This window comes from Schistocerca gregaria, chromosome 1, assembly GCF_023897955.1.
Source record: "Schistocerca gregaria isolate iqSchGreg1 chromosome 1, iqSchGreg1.2, whole genome shotgun sequence".
Lineage (NCBI taxonomy): Eukaryota > Metazoa > Arthropoda > Insecta > Orthoptera > Acrididae > Schistocerca > Schistocerca gregaria.
Window position 1 is genome coordinate 292432222 of NC_064920.1, and position 20427 is coordinate 292452648.

At 41.3% G+C, this 20427-nt stretch overlaps 1 protein-coding gene across 2 annotated transcripts in view; it reads left to right on the plus strand.

The window, feature by feature from the left end:
* Nucleotides 1-20427, plus strand: part of LOC126341588 (uncharacterized) — a 151778-nt gene that overhangs the window by 96896 nt on the left and 34455 nt on the right. Inside the window, exon 9 of one of the 2 annotated variants that reach the window (XR_007565154.1) lies at nucleotides 2694-2930. Coding sequence is in view for 1 of the 2 variants with exons in the window: in XM_050001785.1 (XP_049857742.1) it covers nucleotides 2694-2812 (119 nt within the window). In the remaining variant the exon portion in view is untranslated. Of the gene's footprint in view, nucleotides 1-2693; nucleotides 3178-20427 lie in introns of those variants that run through there. The other variant, XM_050001785.1, reaches the window with a different exon arrangement.

Below are 20427 nucleotides of genomic sequence, written 5' to 3' on the forward strand. Positions count from 1 at the left end.
CTATCTTAAATCTTTCTCTTCAATAATGTATTTTTCGAGGTGTACCTTTCTAATTGTTTATCTCACTTTTTGTATTAGATGTAGTTTAACATGCCTACTGAAACATATGACTGTAAAATAAGTAGAATGCCTGGTTAGATGTAAGAGAGGGCCTGATGGCCCTAATCTTGCCAGGTTAAATAAATAAATAAATAAATAAATAAAAATAAATAAATATTACCATGAGGGGTGAGGTACACGTACACACGTGGTTTCCGTTTTCAATTACGCAGTGGAATAGAGTGTGTCCCGACATGTCAGACCAATAGATGTTCAATGTGGTGGCCATCATTTGCTGCACACAATTGCAATCTCTGGCGTAATGAATGTCGTACAGGTCGCAGTACATCTGGTGTAATGTCACCGCAGGCTGCCACAATACGTTGTTTCATATCCTCTGGGGTTGTAGGCACATCACGGTACACATTCTCCTTTAACGTACCCCACAGAAAGAAGTCCAGAGGTGTAAGATCAGGAGAACGGGCTGGCCAATTTATGCGTTCTCCACGTCCTATGAAACGCCCGTCGAACGTGTACCTCACCCCTCATGGTAATGTACATGTGCGTCAGTGAAAAAGACCAATAAAAAGGTGTTAGCATGTGGACGTAATGTGCTGTTCCAGTCTCTTCTGTACCTAAGGTTCATCACCGTTCCCTTTGGATCCCTACGTAATTCGGTGCTGTCCGATACACACGATCGAACAGAACAGGAGTGGTACTCAAGCGTCAACTTTAGGTTACAATATCTCCGGATGTAATTAACATTTTACAATGCAACAAACGGCACTGATTACGTATTTGTTTATATGTTCAGATGTGCTAACAAAACTAACGGGGTTCCCTTTAAAAAACGTAGGTTTGCGTTAAAAAACATACATCCGTGCATTTTTGTATGGTTTGTATTAACCAATTACACTAGCCCCTCTCCTCAAGTTCGGTCTGTGGAATCGATTCGTCAGTATTTGATGTGGTTTACGAAATATATTCAGCGATGACGTTAGGTGACTCACCCTGTATATAAATGATCTTGTGGATAAAATTGGAAGTTCAGTGAGGCTTTTTGCGGATGATGCTGTAGTATATCGAGAGGCTGTAACATTGGAAAATTGTACTGAAATGCAGGAGGATGTGCAATGAATTGACGCATGGTGCAGGGAATGGCAATTGAATCTCAAAGTAGACAAGTGTAGTGTGCTGCGAATACATATAAAGAAAGATTCTTTATCATTTAGCTACAATAAAGCAGGTCAGCAACTGGAAGCAGTTAGTTCCACAAATTATCTGGGAGTAGGCATTAGGAGTGATTTAAAATGGAATGGTCATATAAAGTTGATCGTCGGTAAAGCAGATGCCAGACTGAGATTCATTGGAAGAATCCTAAGGAAATGCAATCCGAAAACAAAAGGAAGTAGGTTACAGTACACTTGTTCGACCACTGCTTGAATATGGCTCATCAGTGTGGGATCCGTACCAGATAGGGTTGATAGAAGAGATAGAGAAGATCCAATGGAGAGCATCGCGCTTCGTTACAGGATCATTTAGTAATCGCGAAAGCGTTACGGAGATGATAGATAAACTCCAGTGGAAGACTCTGCAGGAAAGACGTTCAGTAGTTCGGTACGGGCTTTTGTTGAAGGCTCGAGAACATACCTTCACCGAGGAGTCAAGCAGTATATTGCTCCCTCCTACGTATATCTCGCGAAGAGACCATGAGGATAAAATCAGAGAGATTAGAGCCCACACAGAGGCATACCGAAAATCTTTCTTTCCACGAACATACGAGACTGGAATAGAAGGGAGAACCGATAGGGGTACTCAAAGTACCCTCCGTCACCGTCAGGTGGCTTGCGGGGTATGGATATAGATGTTGATAAGCTACGCGCATATTACGAATCTAAACTTGGGGAGGTTCTCTGTCCATTGATTTGCCGTATTTCTGTTTTTCTTGCAATTTTCAAGCAGTCATCTTCAGAAACCCTGGAGGTACTTATGAGTAACCCCTGTAGATTCTTTCTTCGTACGGAAATACAATGCAAAATTTACTGTCATTGCGTGGAACTAAGTAACATAATACACGTTTTCTCATAGTCTTTTAATAAGTAACATTTCTGTACTGAAGCAAAAATATCTGATTTAGGTGACCGGCGGTGATCTTCTGTTCTCTGTCGCCCAAAATACTCCATTATGGTAGCTATTATACTCAGTGTAAAAGCACACAGGTAAAATCCAAACTAAATACGACATTATGAAGCTTTAGAAGAACTAATTTTCAGAGACACTCCCTTAGTTCACTAGCACTGAATTCGTTTGTTAATGATTTTTACCTCCCCTTATGAGTATACTCACAATTTTACGCCATAAACGTTTCTCACCACGGTATGCTGCGATAGAGGGATTGTCAAAAATACTTGATTTCCCATCATGAATTTATTTCACATCTTCGTTGCTCAGATAGTAAAGCGAAAAAAATTTGCTTCTTCGAAATACTGCATAACACATGTTAATTTGATATGTACCAATATGTGCACGAGTCTGTACTTTTCCAGCTACCTGTTAGAAGCATTGTGTGATTATGTGATGTTTTCTGTTGGGACACCTTATAGGTATATGAGGTATACGTGAGTTAACTCTTAACTGCCTGTAACATTGCACAGGTATCTGCGCAAAGAAGAGATCAGCAAAACGTCATGCGGCGCGGGAGATCGTGAAACGCTACGAGGAGGAAGCGGCTGCGGCAGGTGCGCCGGTGACTCCATCTGCCTTAACACTGTGAACATTCAACGTCCAACAAACAACTGTCAATGAATATGGACCACAACTATTTGTCACTATGTACTCGATGTGTTTAAAATATAGAAGAGTTGGCACTTTCTCATAAGGAAAATGAGCATGTTTATTCGTCTTGTCATTTTGATTTAATGTTCATTGAGATAAGTTCTATGACATCTTCAGACATTAATGTTGAGCCTGTAAAGCTATTTCACCGTCAACGACTTGAAGTTTCTCTAATATACGTGTATACATTTCTAATATACATGTACTTTTTTGTCGATGTAAATTTCATTGCTGGAAGTAAATCGCCGTCATTTTCTTTTTTCGACAGCTACGTGCGCTACGAATTCTGTTGTAGCAGACACAGAATTAGCGGATTTTTTATTATCTACCTTTCTAATAACTTTTATGTAATATAATTTTATTGTTCTGTGTCCAAACCTGTAAATTTTCTTAGATAATTGTTCTCAGATGCCAGAGAACGGACATATACAACAACGGCATTCAGTGAGACGGTAGACTTGACAAACACTGTGGCTCCATCTTCGCCTGACGACAAGCTGTGCTAATCCTGTTTCTCTAGTACCCAAATTATGTGACAACAACAGCTTTCACGCTATTATTGTGTGAGACCACAACCGTTTCTTGTAAATATCGATTGTAGTTATGATTCTCTTTGAACGTTCTCTAGCTCTTTACTATGACATGGGATTTAATAGCTACGATATTAAAGTCATAAATTCCAATATCTAGAATTTACTTCATAAATAACGTTATACTTTCAAATGATGAATAATAATGATTCACTATTGAGCCGTGGCCGCTTTAATTTTGGCAGCATGACACTCCGCGGGCGCCACTAACAACTTGGGTTATCGATATCGATCCGATTACATGTCGCGAGCTATGCTCTTTGGTCGAAGTGTGTGTTACTTGTTTAACGGGTTCTGTTACACCCAATTAACTGCATGGCAAGTGGCTGGCAAGTTGTGGCTTTTGGGGGACGTCGGCGGTCCGGGGCAGGCCTCAAAAAGCCACGAGTGGTTAAATCGGTCGGGGGAACGGTTTGTCGGCTCGCTTAAGGATTGATAACGGCAAGTTGCAGGAAGAGCAGTAGATGTCGCGCGCAACCTGGTCCGCAAGTTCCCGGCTACTTTTCATGCTCGGCATCTCGAAGACTGCATGCACGAATTGGAGCCAATAACACCCCGGATTGGAATACTGGAAGTCGCGGCTCCTTCACACCTAAATGACGTATTGTTCTTTTTATTTTTATTTTTTGGATACTTGATTTGTAAAGGCCACGTCCGCGTTAAGGTGGAATTGGACGTGTTATATTAAGTTTATAAGGTCTCTCTTACCTCCTCCATTGGCTCCGTATTAATTCCTCTTCCAATCCACTTCTTTAAAGCGTTTCTCTGCCGAAAAAGTGGGATGTGAGACAGACGTCAGAGCCGTCCACCAGTGACAAGGCGTGTTCTTTCCACCTGCACGTTTTCGCCCCTATGTGGAGAGTCACCCGCATCGTTATAAAGGCATAGCTCATGGTGTTTTTTAGTCGGCTTTCTAAGGTGTCTCCCACTCGAACCTATATTCATGTGCACTAGCGTAACATTTCATCGAATTCTCCATGCCAGCAGCATGTTTTACCTCGTCCATATCCAAGTGGTCTATGATGTCTGGTGGAAACTTTGACCGATCGTATTTTTACCACCATAGCCCCATCACGCCACATTGTCCTATGCCGAGATATGCTGATGTCTGAAGCCAGGACATCCGTCCGTACAAAAGCCCGACCAGTAGCTTTGGCCCTGCTGTGCGTTCATGGTCCAGCTCTGAAAGGAAACTGCTGCGAATGCCCTGAGGGTGCAACAATGTCATCGCCCCTTCGATGTTTCATTTTCGTATGCCACTAACAGCATAGTGTCCATCCTTTACAGCTCCAGTTATAGAATCACCAATAAACAAAGCGTAACTACAGTTCCTTAGTACTGTGCACGGCCACATTTGATACCAGTGTAATTGAGTCATGTTAACAAGCACGGGACACCACAGCCTGCCGCCGACTTCGAACGTGGTTTCTCTGCTGGGAGAGAGGGAGAGGATGGCATGGTGTGTCCACGGATGACTCCTGATGACAGAATAATACATTTATTGACCGCTGCAGTACAATGGTTGTAGGCCCTGTGGGCGGACGCTCACCCAGGCGCCCGCTGCTGCGTCTATAGCTGCGCTGGCGTAACTCGAATCTGCTGCCTCGACACAGGCGCTCTGGCCCTGCTGGGTCGTACTGCGCAGGCTGGAACCACGCGCCACGGGCATCTGTTGTGATCGCGGCTGGGGTTGCCCCTAGGCAATGGGATGGGTTAGTGTCCTGATTCAGCGGCCATCCCATGTGGTGGCTGTCTAGCGTCGGCGGGCCAGAGTCCCCGACTTCTGTCCCAGTCATTGTGGCGGCAGCGTCCCAGGACGCTGGCGACAGTCCATCCCAGGCGATGAATGCCATGACAGGCGACTGTTTATTGACGGCGCCCGACGACAGCTTCGGCGGCGGCGTCGCTCTGGCGTCTCCTAGGAAACGATGGGAACTATTACGATGACTGCGATGGAAGCGACGACTCCGAACGGTGGCGGCGCTGAGTAACACAGGCGCTGCGTCACTCCAACGCCTCACGACTGACGATGTTGACGAGCTGGCTGTTGATCGTTCAATGCGGCTTTCTGCCGCTGATGTCTGCTGGCCTTCTTCCCTTGTAGGTCCGTAGAATATCCTGGTGTTGCTCGGCTGGCGTAACTGACCCCGAGTACCACTCTCCATGTTGACACCCGGGCGTGCGGCGAGCTGCTACCTGTCACGTCCTCTGCTGGCTCTGATCGGCGCTCCTCCGACCCAATGAGGCCACGGTGTCATAAAAATGAACTGCGCAACAGAATCTAACACGGCTTCTGGCTCTCAATATTCCTTCACATTTTAACTAACTTCATCACTGCAAAGCGCTCACCATTTGACCCTCTACAGCACTGCCTCTGAATCACTACTAAACCTGCCCTTACAATACAAAGTGCATTTGCCACATCCTGGCTGTCATATTTTTATTCAAGGATGAGCTATGGCTAGCGATATGGGTTATCCACTTCTCAGTCGATTCTCTCATCAGTGTCATAAAATCAAATGATCCAGGGATAAGAAAAACTCTAATATCCTGAATTTCTTGGCTCGATCACTAGCAGCAGACTGCAATAAAATAAATCATCAGAATCAATTTCTGCTATTCGTACCCTTATACAGAGATCACCCATTGTTTCTTAATTCTGGAGACCTCCCGACTTGTTAAAAATAGTGAATAACTCTGAGACGGTTGCCTCTAAAATCATTAACGTATATCCCATGGATATCATCTCAGTCTACACCCCAAACGTACTCATTCCTTTGAGTATCTAGCAGACAACTGCTAAGACCTATAGATCTACAGCATGATATCATGGGTTTTAACGCAAAAGTAGGACAAGAATCTAGAACGTTTCTTCTGTGGAAACATTTGGTGTAACGCCATGATCAAATGCAACTAAACATTCAATAGACCATCAGGGGTGGCTTCTGGCGCAGTGCAGTGGTATCACTTGTGTGAAAAAGAAAGAAAGAAAAATCTATAAGAGCTGCCCACAAAACATTGTTCCCGAGCACATTTCCTCTGATTTGAAGAGGTCCATTAAACTGCGTGCGCTCTCGTGGTAGTTTTCGGAAGCTTTGTGCCACCCCTAGATTGATACCGTCTGCGCCCATAAGTGCACTGTAAAAGGCTGGGCTGTCTGTTTCTAAATATTTGATATGGAAGTGGTAGTGGGAAGATTGCTCTGACTCAGATTTTACGTTCCTCCCGTCAGAGCAGTAAAGTGCGCAGAATCTAGAACAGCATAATTCTGCAGTAGGCAGACTAATTAAAGTTGGCGACACGTGTTTGTTGCTGTTAGTAGTAGTTCATCTTGTAGCGAAATTGAATATATTATTATAGGTAGGGATCATTCTTCACAATCAGAAAAAAATAATTGGATCGTTTTACCAACCCCTCAACTAAGGTGATAAAATTGCTGAAAGATGAAAAGAACAACTTGAATCTAATTTCAAACTCTTATCCGATTTTAGTTAGTGGCTTCAATTTGCCCTCGATATGTTGGCGAAAATGCGCTAAACGCATTCTCTGAAAATTATTTCGAACAATTCGTTAATGAACCCACTAGAATTGTAAACGTTTGTATAAACACATTTGACCTCTTAGCAACAAATAATCCTGAGCTAATAACCAGCAACAAAACGGATACAGGAATTAAGTGAACACAGGGTTGTCGTAGCGAAACTAAATACCGTAATTCCAAATCCACCAAAAATGAACGGAAAATATATCTATCCAAAAAAGCAAATAAAAATTCTCTTGGCGCCTTCCTGAGAGACTATCTCCACCCCTTCCAAATTGACGATGTAAGTGTAGACCAGATGTGGCTTGAATTCAGAGAAATAGTATAGAAAGCAATTGAAAGATTTATACCAAATAAATCTACCGTGGTACACAAAACAGGTCAGAATACGTTTTCACAAACAACGAGAAAAGCATACCAAATTTAAACGAACGCAAAACCCGCTCTTTTACATAAGCTCGTAATTTAGAGCGAACTTCTATGCGAGATGCTTATAACAGCATCCACAACGAAACTTTGTTTCGAAACATGGCAGAAAATCCAGAGAGATTCTGATCGTATGTAAAGCATGCTAGTTGCAAGACACAATCAATGCCTTCTGTGCGCGATAGCAATGGAAATACTACAGTGACAATACTGTGACAGTACTGCTAAGCAGAGTTATTAAACACAGCCTTCCGAAATTTCGTCACCGAAGAAAACGAATTAAATATTTCAGATTTCGAGTTAAGAACAACTGCCAACCCGGAGTAGTGAAGAAATTTAAATCACTTATTTAATAAGTCTTCCGGTTCAGACTGTATACCATTTAGGTTTCTTTCAGATTATGCTGATGTAATAGCTCCATACTCAACAATCGCATACAACCGCTGGCTCGACGAAACATCTGTACCCAAAGACTGGAAAGATGAACAGGTCACACCAAGACTCAAGTCAGGCAATAGGAGCAATGCACTAAATTGCAGGTCCGTATTATTAATGTCCATATGCAGCAGGATTTTGGAACGTATATTGTGTTCGAACATTATGAATTACCTAGAAGAGAACGGCCTATTGACACATAGTCAACACGGATTTAGAAAACATCGTTCTCGTGGATCACAGTGTAACGTCTCTTAGCAAAAGACATATTATGTAACAAAGAGAAAGCATTATGTGTCACGTTTTCTTCTTGTATAAAATTATGTACTGATATTTTTATTCAGATAATATCCGTGTCGGTGAGTACTGAAACCGCCACAGACGATACTTATTAAATATCAAACAAAGATGAGAATATGTTACTAGTATAAATAATACAGAACAAACATTAATTTCTCTGTCGTCTTCTTGGAGTTACGTGAGTAGGAAGAACCTATGACGTTATATTGTACGCTTGCGTAGCATTCTTTTGTCAATATTGTGAGAGGGACGCCATTGGACATACCCTTGGAAAGGTGTGTAATTAATTGGTTTAAATGTTTTGAATAGAGTTACTTAGTGAAACCTTGCATTATGATTTGTAATAAGCTTGCCTGCTATTTTATCCCATCCCTTTAAGACATTTTCAGTTATTTAAATATTATTCGTGGTGCAGAGCTGCGCTACGAACGAACGAGCCGCTGCCGCGGCGCATTCAAACTGAATTAAATGAAATCAATCATACCGCAAAGAAGCGGGCAGGTAATAGTGAAGTAAAATTATTTCTTTCAGCTTTCGGAATTGCATAACAGAGCAGCAGATTTTATGATGTGTTTTACAGGTTGACTCGGGCTGCTGATAATATATTACTAACAGTGCAAAAAGATAATTTACCTTCATAACATAAAATAAAGCTTGCTGTGCGTAGTTCTAGTCTGGCAAACCTTATAGTATAAACGTCTTTTTCTCCGATAATAGTCTCATGTTCTCGTGTTAGTCGTGGTACTTATTGGCGTTTTACTGTTAACAAAAATCCACTGCAAAATTTTGATGTTGAACAATCATTGCGTACTGTAACATCAGTATTGATAACAAAGTAATTTTATTAACCTTTTCAATAACTATAAAGTAAGGAAGATATGTTGAACATTATAGTGAGCTACAGTAACGAAAAAATGTTCCTTTAATAGAAAGCCAGATCCAGAAGAATAAGAACATAATATATTTTGTTTTGTTGAAAATTAATGATCCAAAGAAAGTCACAGCACAGCATCACTAAAAGGTATTTCGGGGCTCTTTTCGTAGTAACATTTTATTTCATATATTAGTTGTTACGCGAGTAGTAATAAAACAAAGCAAATAATAATAGAGCCAGCGAAAACAGCTAGCTCTTTACCCACACGTAGTGCGGAGTGCTGTTTATTTGAAATTGGTTCCGTATTTCTGGATTTCCGAAAGGCTTTTGACACAGTATCTCACAAACGGCTTGTAATAATATTGCCTGCTTATGGAGTATCGTCTCAATCATGCAACTGGACTCGCGATTTCCTGTCAGAGATGTCAGCTCATAGTAACTCACGGAAAGTCATCGAGCAAAGCAGAAGTGATTTCTGACTTTTACCAGTGTTACAGGCCCTGTGTTGTTCCTGATCCATATAAACGATGTGGGAGACAATCTCAGCAGCTAAGTTATTTGCAGATGATGCTGTCGTTTATCGTCTAGTAAAGTCATCACAAGATACAAATAAGATATCAATATGGCGCGAAAATTCGCAGTTGACCCTAAATAATGAGAAGTTCGAGTTCATCCACATGAGTGCTAGAAGGAATCCGTTAAATATCGGTTACACAATAAATCAATCAAATCTAAAGTCTGTAAATTCAAGTAAATACTGTACCTAGGAATTACAATTACGAACAACTTAAATTGGAAAGAACACACAGAAAATTTTGTGGGGAAGGCGAAGCAAAGGCCGTTTTATTGACAGAACACATCTGCTAAAGGAGACTGTCTACATCATGCTTATCTTCTTCTGTAATACTGCTGCGCAGTCTGGGATCCTTTCCACACAGAATTAACAGAGTACATCGAGAAAGTTCAAAGAAGAGCAACACGTTTTGTACTATCGAGAAACAGGGGAAAGGGTGCTATGGACATGATACAGGATTTGGGGTGGGCATCATTAAAACAAAGTTTTTCTGATTGCAGCGAGATCTTCTCAAGAAATTTCAATCACTAGCTTTCTCCTCCAAGTGCAAAAATATTTTTTTGACAACAACCTATACAGAGAGAAAATAGATCATTATGATAACATAAGGGAAATCAGGGCTCCCACGGAAAAATATTGGTGTCCGTTTGTTTTTTTTTTCGCTCTGTTTGAGAGTGGAATAACAGGATAATCGTGAATGTGGTTCTATGAACCATCTGCCAGACACTTCAGTGTGATCTGCAGAGAAGCCATGTAGGTGTAGGTGCTGATGTAGATGCCATGTATCTACAATGTTACAATACAATCCAGGTTCAAACTTCCCGTAATTCAGTGTTACAACATTTCGGCAAGTTTATACTAACGCATTTGGAGAAGCAGATTAATGCTTAAGTAAATCTAATACGAAAATAATACACATAAATATTTTCATACATTGCTATATATAATTTATTATACTCATACCGCTAGATTTTTTAAACATCTCCCGGCATTGTGGAATGCCATAAATGTGATTAAGGGATTGATCTGAAACACTTAAAACCCCATAGAATGGATATTTTGCTTTAACATGTATGTGAGTAGCTTTTTAGTAATGATAATCTAATCTGTGTAAGACGTAGGCCTACCTTTCCAACAGTAACCTATTTGCTGCTTTTCGCGGAATATTTCTCGCCATAACTGTCAGTTTTTCAGGAATAACCAAACAGCACAATTGGAATGTACGACTACTTTGATCATCTGCCTTATTTTACTTTTGAATTTCATTTTGAGGTTTTCAGAGCACATAAGTCTACGAGGGAGAACCCGAAAAAAATTGAATTATTTTTTAAAAGCAGTATATTTTCAAATTGTTTACAAAACAACCTTATCCCCTTCAAAATACTCTCCACTATGACAAAAACATTTGTCCCACCGGTGCTCCCACTGTCCGAAACATTTTTTATAGTTATCTTTAGAAATAGCTGACAGCTCCTCTCTCGTTTATTCATTGGCTTCTTCAGTGTTGTAAAATCGGTGTCCTTTCATGGCCTTCTTCATGTGCGGAAATCAGAAAAAGTCGCACGGAGCCAGGTCAGGCGAGTAATGTGCAGGGGGCAGCAGCGGAATCATGCCATTTTTAGCCTAAAACTGTCTGATATGGCTGTGTGTGTGTGTAGGGGTGTTGTCATGATGGAAGAATCAGTCTCCCTTTGCCACAAATCGGGTATTTTTTGACGAACACTGCTGCACCATGTTCTTAAATATTCCAAATACGCTTTTATTGACGGTCTTACCTGGGGGAACAAACTATGAATGAACTACGCCTTTAACGTCAAATAAACAAATCAGCATTGTTTTGATGCTTGACGATTCTTTTGGACGGTGTGACGATGACGTCTTCCATTGGCTTGACTGTTGCTTTGTGTCTGGGTCGGAACCACAGCACCATGATTCATCAGCATTAATCACCTATGACAAAAAATGTGGATTAGTTTTAAGCTGTTGTTTCAAAACGACACATTCCAGCTCTACGCTTCTTTTGATTATCAGTCAGAAGCTAAGGAACAAACTTGGTTCAAATAGCTCTGAGCACTATGGGACTTGAGGTCGTCAGTCCCCTAGAACTTAGAACTACTTAAACCTAACTAACCTAAGGACATCATACACATCCATGCCCGAGGCAGGATTCGAACCTGCGACCATAGCGGTCGTGCGGTTCCAGACTGTAGTGTTTAGAGCCGCTCAGCCACTCCGGCCGGCGAACAAACTTGGCAGTAACCCTTTTCACTCCAAAATCATCCATTAAAATTCGCTGAACCGAGCTCCAAGATAACCCACTAATCTCTGACAGTTGATCAGTTGTCTGTCGACCATCTATGAGCGCAAGCTCTTGGTTATTTCCAACACTCTCATCGATTCGGGCATTTTATAGGCTTCCAGAACAAAGTTTGTCATCAATCGACATGTCGCCGTTTTTAAATCGAACAAACCACTCGTACACTTGAGTTTTCCCAAAACCTTCATCTTGGAGAGCTGTTTTCTGCATTAAAACTGTTTCAGCGGCTGAGCTCTACGCTGAAAATGTAATGAACCAGAAGTAGTACCGATACCAGTAAGCAAATAGGCACTGGTTTCGGAGTTCCAATTTCATTTGTTATCGATAGAAATATAGTAAAAAAGGAATTAAATGGATTACTAAAGCATGCTTTTCACATCAGCTCCTTCCGTTCCGAGTTATCCGGAAAAAAACAAGTTACGTTAAGGAGGCCAAAATGTGTCATGTCACTAGAGCAAATACTAATTCAAGAACAGAAAAACTTTCGAAATTGCCTCACTGACACTATATTACTCATGCAGGCTCTATAATTTTTATTATTTAAAACAGTTCTTATTAATGAACAAGAAGCAATCGTAAACAGTAATCTGCTAATGTTTTGAATTACTTAAAACGGCGGCATGCCCCGCCTACGCTGGCTTCAAAACAGTGTACAGAAATATTAACGATTCTCTTGCAACGTACAGATGTTTGCTGAATAATTTCATTTTCCTTTCGTAACAGAAAATTGCTAGTTAATACCAGATGACCAGACCTTTTGCAGAAAGATGTATACAGGGTGAGGTGGCTAAGTCGTAACACCCCTTGTATCTCTCTAACCGTAAAAGATAAAAAAAATGCCGTTTGGACAGTGAATTGCAGGGACAGGGGCTACTTGAATACATCACATTTCATGTTTGAGCATTTTTTTATTACAGAGATATGAGGCCATCCTTGGTTTTTTTAAATGGAACCCTATTTTAAATTTTAGCGTAACATGATGGGCTTTAAAAGACGTTTCAAGTATGTGTATGTCATAATATTTAGGTGAATAGTTTTTGAGACACAGACACGTTCTCGTATCTTATTCGTCCTTCGAAACGGCGTTGTCCAATGCAACCTTTCCTGTTGACTATAGAAGAACTTAACAGGGAAGGCGTTGTTTCTGCTTCTCGATAACGCCGCAAGGTGATGCACGAGGTAGTTGCATAGAAGGGTATAAATGTGCTGCTGGAGTAAAGAGACATCGCATTTCCGTCACAGTTTCTTGGAGCAGACATGTACACCAACGAAGAAAATTTAGATATGCTTTTAGTGTATGGTGACAGCAGAAGAAATACTGTTAGAGCAATAAAGCGATATCGAGAGCTATATCCTGATCGTGAGCGTCCTACGCGCCAGCTTCTTGCATTTATTTGCAAGAAACTACTTGAATCGGGATCATGTAACGCCACACAGAGGACAAGACAGAAAACTGCAACTGGCCAGGTACATGAAGAGGGCATTCTAGTGTTGATACATAACGACCCTACTGTTCTGTATCGCCTCGCAATGTGGTATAAGTCAGAGAAGTGTTCTATGCATATTGCACCGGCATAGATTTCACCCGTTTCACCTCTCATTACATCAAGCGCTCTCCGGTGTGGATTTCGAACGGCGCCAGGAATTTTGCCGGTTTGCTCTGCAGCGCCTACAAGATGATCCAACTTTTTTTCAACGGGTGCTTTTTACTGATGAAGCGACATTCACCAACCACGGTAATGTGGTTCAAATGGCTCTGAGCACTATGGGACTTAACATCTGAGGTCATCAGTCCCCTAGAACTTAGAACTACTTAAACCTAACTAACCTAAGGACATCGCACACATCCATGCCCGTGGCAGGATTCGAACCTGCGACCGCAGCAGTCGCGAGGTTCCGGACGGTAGCGCCTATAACCGCACGGCCACCGCGGCCGGCACGATAATGTGAATTTGCGTAATATGTATTATTGGTCAATGGAGAACCCTCATTGGCCTCCACAGGTATATCAACAGCAGCCGTGAAGTGTTAATGTGTGTGTGTGGTGCGGCATCGTCGGAAATGTCATTGTGGGGCCATACGTCATTCCGGGTATACTAAATGGCAATAACTATGCACAGTTCCTGCGAAACGTTCTTCCATTTTGCTGGAAGATGTACCACTTAACTACGCGTCAGTGCATGTCGTTCCAACATGACGGATGTCCTGCTCACTCTTCCCGTGTGGCTACAGAGCTGTTAAATGAAAATTTCCCAGATTATTGGACAGGACGACGTGCTGAAGTGGCCAGCCCGGTCTCCTGATCTGACGCCTCTTGATTTTTTTCTGTGGGGAGCAATCAAACACAAGGTGTATGTTCAAATACCAACTACGCCAGACGATATGAAGCAACTTATCATCGAACCCTGCGCTGATATCTCACGTGACACCCTCGCAGCCGTTCACAAATCATTCGAACGGCGACTACAAATGTGCATTGCAGCATAGGGGAAGCAAATTTTGTGCACATGCTACAGTAAAGGTATGTATCATGTATGGTATGTATTTTGCATCTTAGTATTTGCTTCGTATTGTGATCAATAGTAAGTATTTTTAAATAAAAAACAAGTGCGTGCGAAATAATTGTGACCAATAAGTGCCTCCCCATTTACATTTGTATTTCTGTTACTTAAAATGTATTAACGTCTTGTAGTATTTTAATACTGTATGTTGTCTACTATTTTGGTATCACAGTTGTCAAATAACTGAATAATATTTGCGTGACATCATCAGTTAATTTTTGCGCAAAATATCGCAGTATGTATTACTATTGTCGGGTAAATGGACGTGTTTGTTTAAGGACGGACTCGCGACGTTTACCATGTACTCTACACAACAGGAAATGTCGCGTTGCACAACGCCACTTCGAAGGACTAACACGAGACGAGAACATATCTGTGTCTCAAAAGCTATTCGCCTAAAAACTATGATGTACACATATTTGAAACTGCCTTTTTAAGCCCATCATGATACGCTAAAATTTAACATAGGGTTCCATTTTAAAAACGAAAGATGGCCTCATACTTCTGTAATAAAAAATAGCTCAAACATGAAATGTGATGTATTCAAGTAGCCCCTGTCCCTGCAATTCACTGTCCAAACGGCATCTTTGTATCTATTCCGGTTAGGGAGATACAAGGGGTTTTATGACTTAGCCACCTCACCCTGTAGATACCCAACATAACAGAGTTTTTATTCGCTACACTTTCAGACCAATCAGTGACTGTGGAACGTAGGAAACCTATATGGAATGTAAAACCTAGATTATTTAACGTGCCAAATAAGCCACCACGTCTATAGCTTAAGGAAAACCACACAGATGTGACAATAAATCGTCAAAAGCAATACAGCTGTTTCCGAACACAAAAGAAACCAATTCCACGTTTGCTGCTAAAACTGAGCCAACACGACAACACTCTTCAACACATTCGCTTTTGAAGCTAAAGTAATTACATTTACAAATATATTTGTGTATTAGAAAGTATAGTGAAGTGTAAGAAATGGCGAAACATTAGACTCCATAAAAAAATTTAAGTAAAGTAGTAACAACAGTCGACAAATATATGCTTCTCATGCATGAAGTATGTATTTATATTTTCTTGTTTTCAGTGGAACAAGCTGCAAATATACACATATTTGAAAGTACAGAGTTGCACAGAAAAACGGGAATATTTCTACAATTTAATAAAACTAGAAGTGATAAAGGAAAGAAATTGCATTCATAGTAATTGAAATTTTACAACTTTGCATTTACGAAACACTGATGGCATTTATCTTTTTTTAAAAAAAATACGTCGTTTAGATGGCGTCCTCCTGTACAAGTACATTCGTGAAATCTGCTGTTGAGATTCCTCATTGACCGCTGCACTCAGCTGGGATACTGTGAACTGCATCCCGAATTCTCTGTTTTAACTCATCCATGCTTCTTGGTCGAATCGTGTAGACTTTGCTCTTGAGGTAGCCACACAAGAAAAAAATCACAAACGGATAAATCTTGCGATCTAGGGGGCCAGGTAATGTTATCGACTCGTGAGATCACACGATTTCGAAACAATTCTCGCACATGTGCCACTGATTGCCGTGCAGTGTGTGATGTCGCTCTGTCCTGTTGAGACCAGGCTTCTTGAACGTTTGGAAAGTTGTTCAGTGCAGGTGTAACAAAAGGTAATATCTCGACGTAACCACCGACATTAGCAGTTTTTGTATTTCCCTGTTCATTTGCGAAAAAATACGGTCCGATAATCCCATACGATGAAACACTAACCATATTGTCACTTTATTAGAGTGTAAAGGGCGCTCATGACCGTCATTAGGATTTGTGTTTGCCCAGTAACGGTAGTTCAGTTTATTGACATAACCTGTGAGATGAAAATTTGCCTCATCTGACATCCACAACTTGTTTAGAAATTCATCGTCATCGTTTAATTTTGTTATCATTTGTTGACAGAATCCTAATCGTAGCCGGTAATCGTTGTCCTTCAATTGTTGCACCATTTGTAGTTTGTACGAAAGAAATTTTAAATCAAAATGAAGAATTCTGCGAACCTCCCGGGACATTACAGCCACTGCTTACGAATTGAACACCTTGGGCTCTGTAAGACAGACTCGCGCACAACATCAATGTACGCTGGACAACGCACACTTCTTGGTCTTCCTGTTGGTTTCTTCTTGAGGGCAGATCCAGTCTCTTCCGAGTTATTATTCCAACATTTTATGGCGTGTTTCGATGGAACGGCATCATGACGTCCTAAATTATAAAAACGTCGAAACACCCTCTACACCGCTACTAGACTATCATTATTTTTATAAAATATTTTATGGCTAACGCACGCTATTGTCCGTTCTACTGATCCATGATTACTGAAATGCCGGATTGTTTACTCGCTAACTGTCATAAACCCGCAGTGCTGCCACCTGTCATGGCTGACACTACTCATTTCAAACATTCCTGTTATTTTGTGTCACCCTGTATTTGTTCATCAATAAACTGTAGGTCATGTCATTGAATCAGTGAGATTAGGCTTTTTTAAAACGTGTTTCACAATCATTTTCTCAGTTAGTAACTTACTAACGCATAGAACGCAAAAATATAGCAACTATTTCGTTCGTTAAGTATAAAACAATTAAAAACAAAAACATTATCGTTAAGACGTATATGACTGCTTTCTCACCGCTTAAAGCGCTTGTGTCGTTCAAACTGTCAAACGGTAACGTCTTTCATACCATACAGTGTCGTGACTGTGAAAGGTTTGTATAAAAAGTAATGATACTGAGCTTGTGAATTAAAATTTATTGTAGATTTCGCTTCAACCACTTAGTAATCTTCAATGTATGATCCTTGAGAGTCAACAACCCGCAGCATGCGAGATTTCCATGCTTCAAATGCTGCTGCGAACACTGAGTTCAGGATGGCCTTCAAAGCCCTCGCGTTGGAGGCTTGGACCTCCTCCAGAGTCCCATTACCGTGTCCTTTCAGGAACGTTTTTAGTTTGGGGAACAGAAAAAAAGTATGGTGGGGCCACAATCTGACTATATGGGGGCTGGGGAATCGCTGGATTCCTATCTTGGCCAGGTAGCTGGTCACCATGAAGCAGGTGTGACTCGGTACATTGTCATGGTGGAACATCCAATCATCGGCGATGGCTGACCACACGCAATGGACCCTGGCTTTCAGTCTCTTGAGCACTTTGCAATGAAAAGTACTACTGACAGTTTAGCCTTGGGGCACAAACTCATCATGAACCACGCCCCTGACATCGAAAAACACAATCAGCATGGCTTTCACTTTCAATTTGCTCATACGAGCCTTTTTTGTATGTAGGGATATAACTGCAGTGTGCCATTCGGCACTCATGTCTCCGGGTCGTACTGAAACACCCAGGTTTCGTCTCCGGTGATAACATCATCAAAAAATTTCGGATCAGCCTCAAGGCTCTGGAGATTGTCTCGGCAGGTGTCCACACGTGCTTGCTTTTGAATGTCTGACAAAATCTTCGGGACCATCATAGTGCAGATCTTCCTCATCCACAATTCTTTGGTGACGATGCGCACTGCCATTTTATCAAGTCTGAGATCATCTGCTATCATCCCGACACTCATCTAGCGCTTGGTGTTCAATAAAACGCGCACAAGATCGATATTTTCGTAAGTTTTGCAGGTTAATGGGCGTTCGGAGCGGACCTCGTCCTCAATGCTGTCCCGGCCCTCTTTAAAGCTCTTCGCCCACCTGAAAACCTTGCCTTCTGACAGGTAATCATCACCGTAGGCTTGCCAACACATATCCAACGTTTCCATACCCGATTTTCCTAGTTTCACACAAAACTTGATGGCGTAACGTTGCTCTGTCGTTTGCTGCATGTTGCGCCATGACCAACGACTTTGCGACGTGTCCACTCAACGCAAGATGCTGCCAAGACAAGAGCCCGCAGACGACTGGAATGCCGCGCGTTTTCGGCCAGACACCCCCTCCCCCCCCCCCCTCCACCGCCACCGCCACCACCACCACAACCACCATCACCAATCCCCCTGGGCGAGTGCGCGCTCCTTCTTAACGCCGTTTCACGGTGCTGCAGTGGTCAGTTTGTAGTTCATGCTTTAGGACTGCATAACATTAGTAGCTTATAGTTTTGCCTCACAATCAGAATTTCAGGTTCAAGTACTATGATTGGTGCTTACCTCAGAATTTATAAACTGAATATCATCTTCTTTTTCTGTCATACATTTGTATATTCTGAGAGAGATAAGGTAGGATTGAAGACTATAGTAATTTCCTCAGATGAACAGAATTAAAACTAGATTTGTTGCGAAATGTAACAGAAGATTTCGTTTATTTGACAGTTACTTTGAGCTGAGACTACATACAGAAGTGCCATTAAGTTTCACTGCATTCGAATACTAAACAATATTACAATTAACCTCACTCCAGGTAGGATTCATATCATCGGATACCACTAGTACACACAGTAACTGACGTTTGGCTATGATGACTGATCTGAAATTTGGTTCATTGATGTGCTAACACACGTTAACTAACTTTCGATGCACTTGTTCTCTGCATAGTCATTCCAGAAAACATTGCGAGAATCTCTTCCATACATTTCTTTAGCGTCTCACTGTTAACTGACAATGACTGGGTGTTGTGTGATATCCTTAGGTTAGTTAGGTTTAAGTGGTTCTGAGTCCCATAGTACTCAGAGCCATTTGAACCATTTTTTTTTTTAACTGACAGCAATTCTTCCTACAGCAGCAATTATAATACTTCTTGTATTTTATCTGTCATATGTTTTATTGTATTATTTGTTGTAAGTGTGTGTGTGAGTGCAGCTGTGCATCGTGTAAATCATGTGAATCAGATATAAGTAGATAAGCTAGGTGCCAGATATTTGAATGAATGCATCTGAATATACTCAGGGTGGAAGCTGTTTGTATTAGCGGAATTTGACAGAAGAGACGTGGCATCTCGAGTAATATTTAGCCAACGAGATGCTGTGGAGTATACATTCCTTGCTAAGTTATTACACATTAGAAGCAGTATATTGGGTTCAGAAAATTTAAGTTCATATCCAGTTTGGGATCGATAGAGGCTACATACATATTTTCTGAGTACAAGGAAAGTATATTGTAATGCATGACAGCTGTTCACAAGCTCTACAAAATTTCATGAAATCGCCCTAATCTGAGTTGTGGTAGCAACCAAAGAACACGGTTGTAAGACCACTTAATGGATCTAAATTTCTTTTCACTTTCGAATTTTCAGTTTTCAGTGTAAATCTAACGTTGATTGTAAATAAATGACAATATTTTATATAAATTTTTCTAGCTTCATTTCCAAACTGGTTGGACGTGCAGAATTTAATGATATGAGAATGTAATTGCAGCTCATTAAAACAAAAACATGGCATCAGTATTCATAGCGTCTTGATAACCCATAATTTAACACCATCCAAACAGGCCTTGAAGGGCCAATGGCACCGACCTGCCGTTCTGGCATCCTTATTCGTAGGTATCATCAGATGGTCAGCAGATGGCTCTCCATGCCTTTGACAGTTTTCGTGATCTGTGCCATTACTTCTCAGTCAAGCAGCTCCTGAACTGGCCTCACAAGGGCTGAGTGCACCACGTTTCCCAACAGCACTTGGCACACCCGGCCAATGACCCATCCAAGCGCTATCCAAGACTGGCAGCACTTAACTTTGGTAATCTGACTGGGGCCGGTATTGCCACTGCGGCAAGGTGGTTGACTTTTATGACACATACATATTATAAAAATGGATGTGTACGTGTGTGTGTGTGTGTGTGTGTGTTTGTATGTTTTTCACATCTCCTCGTAAACCACTGGACCGATTTCCACCAAACTTGATACACATACCCCTTACTATCAGGCAACAATCGCTGCAGAGGCAAGAACCACCTACCTATAATCACATCATACATGTCATTTAAATCTATTACTTCTGT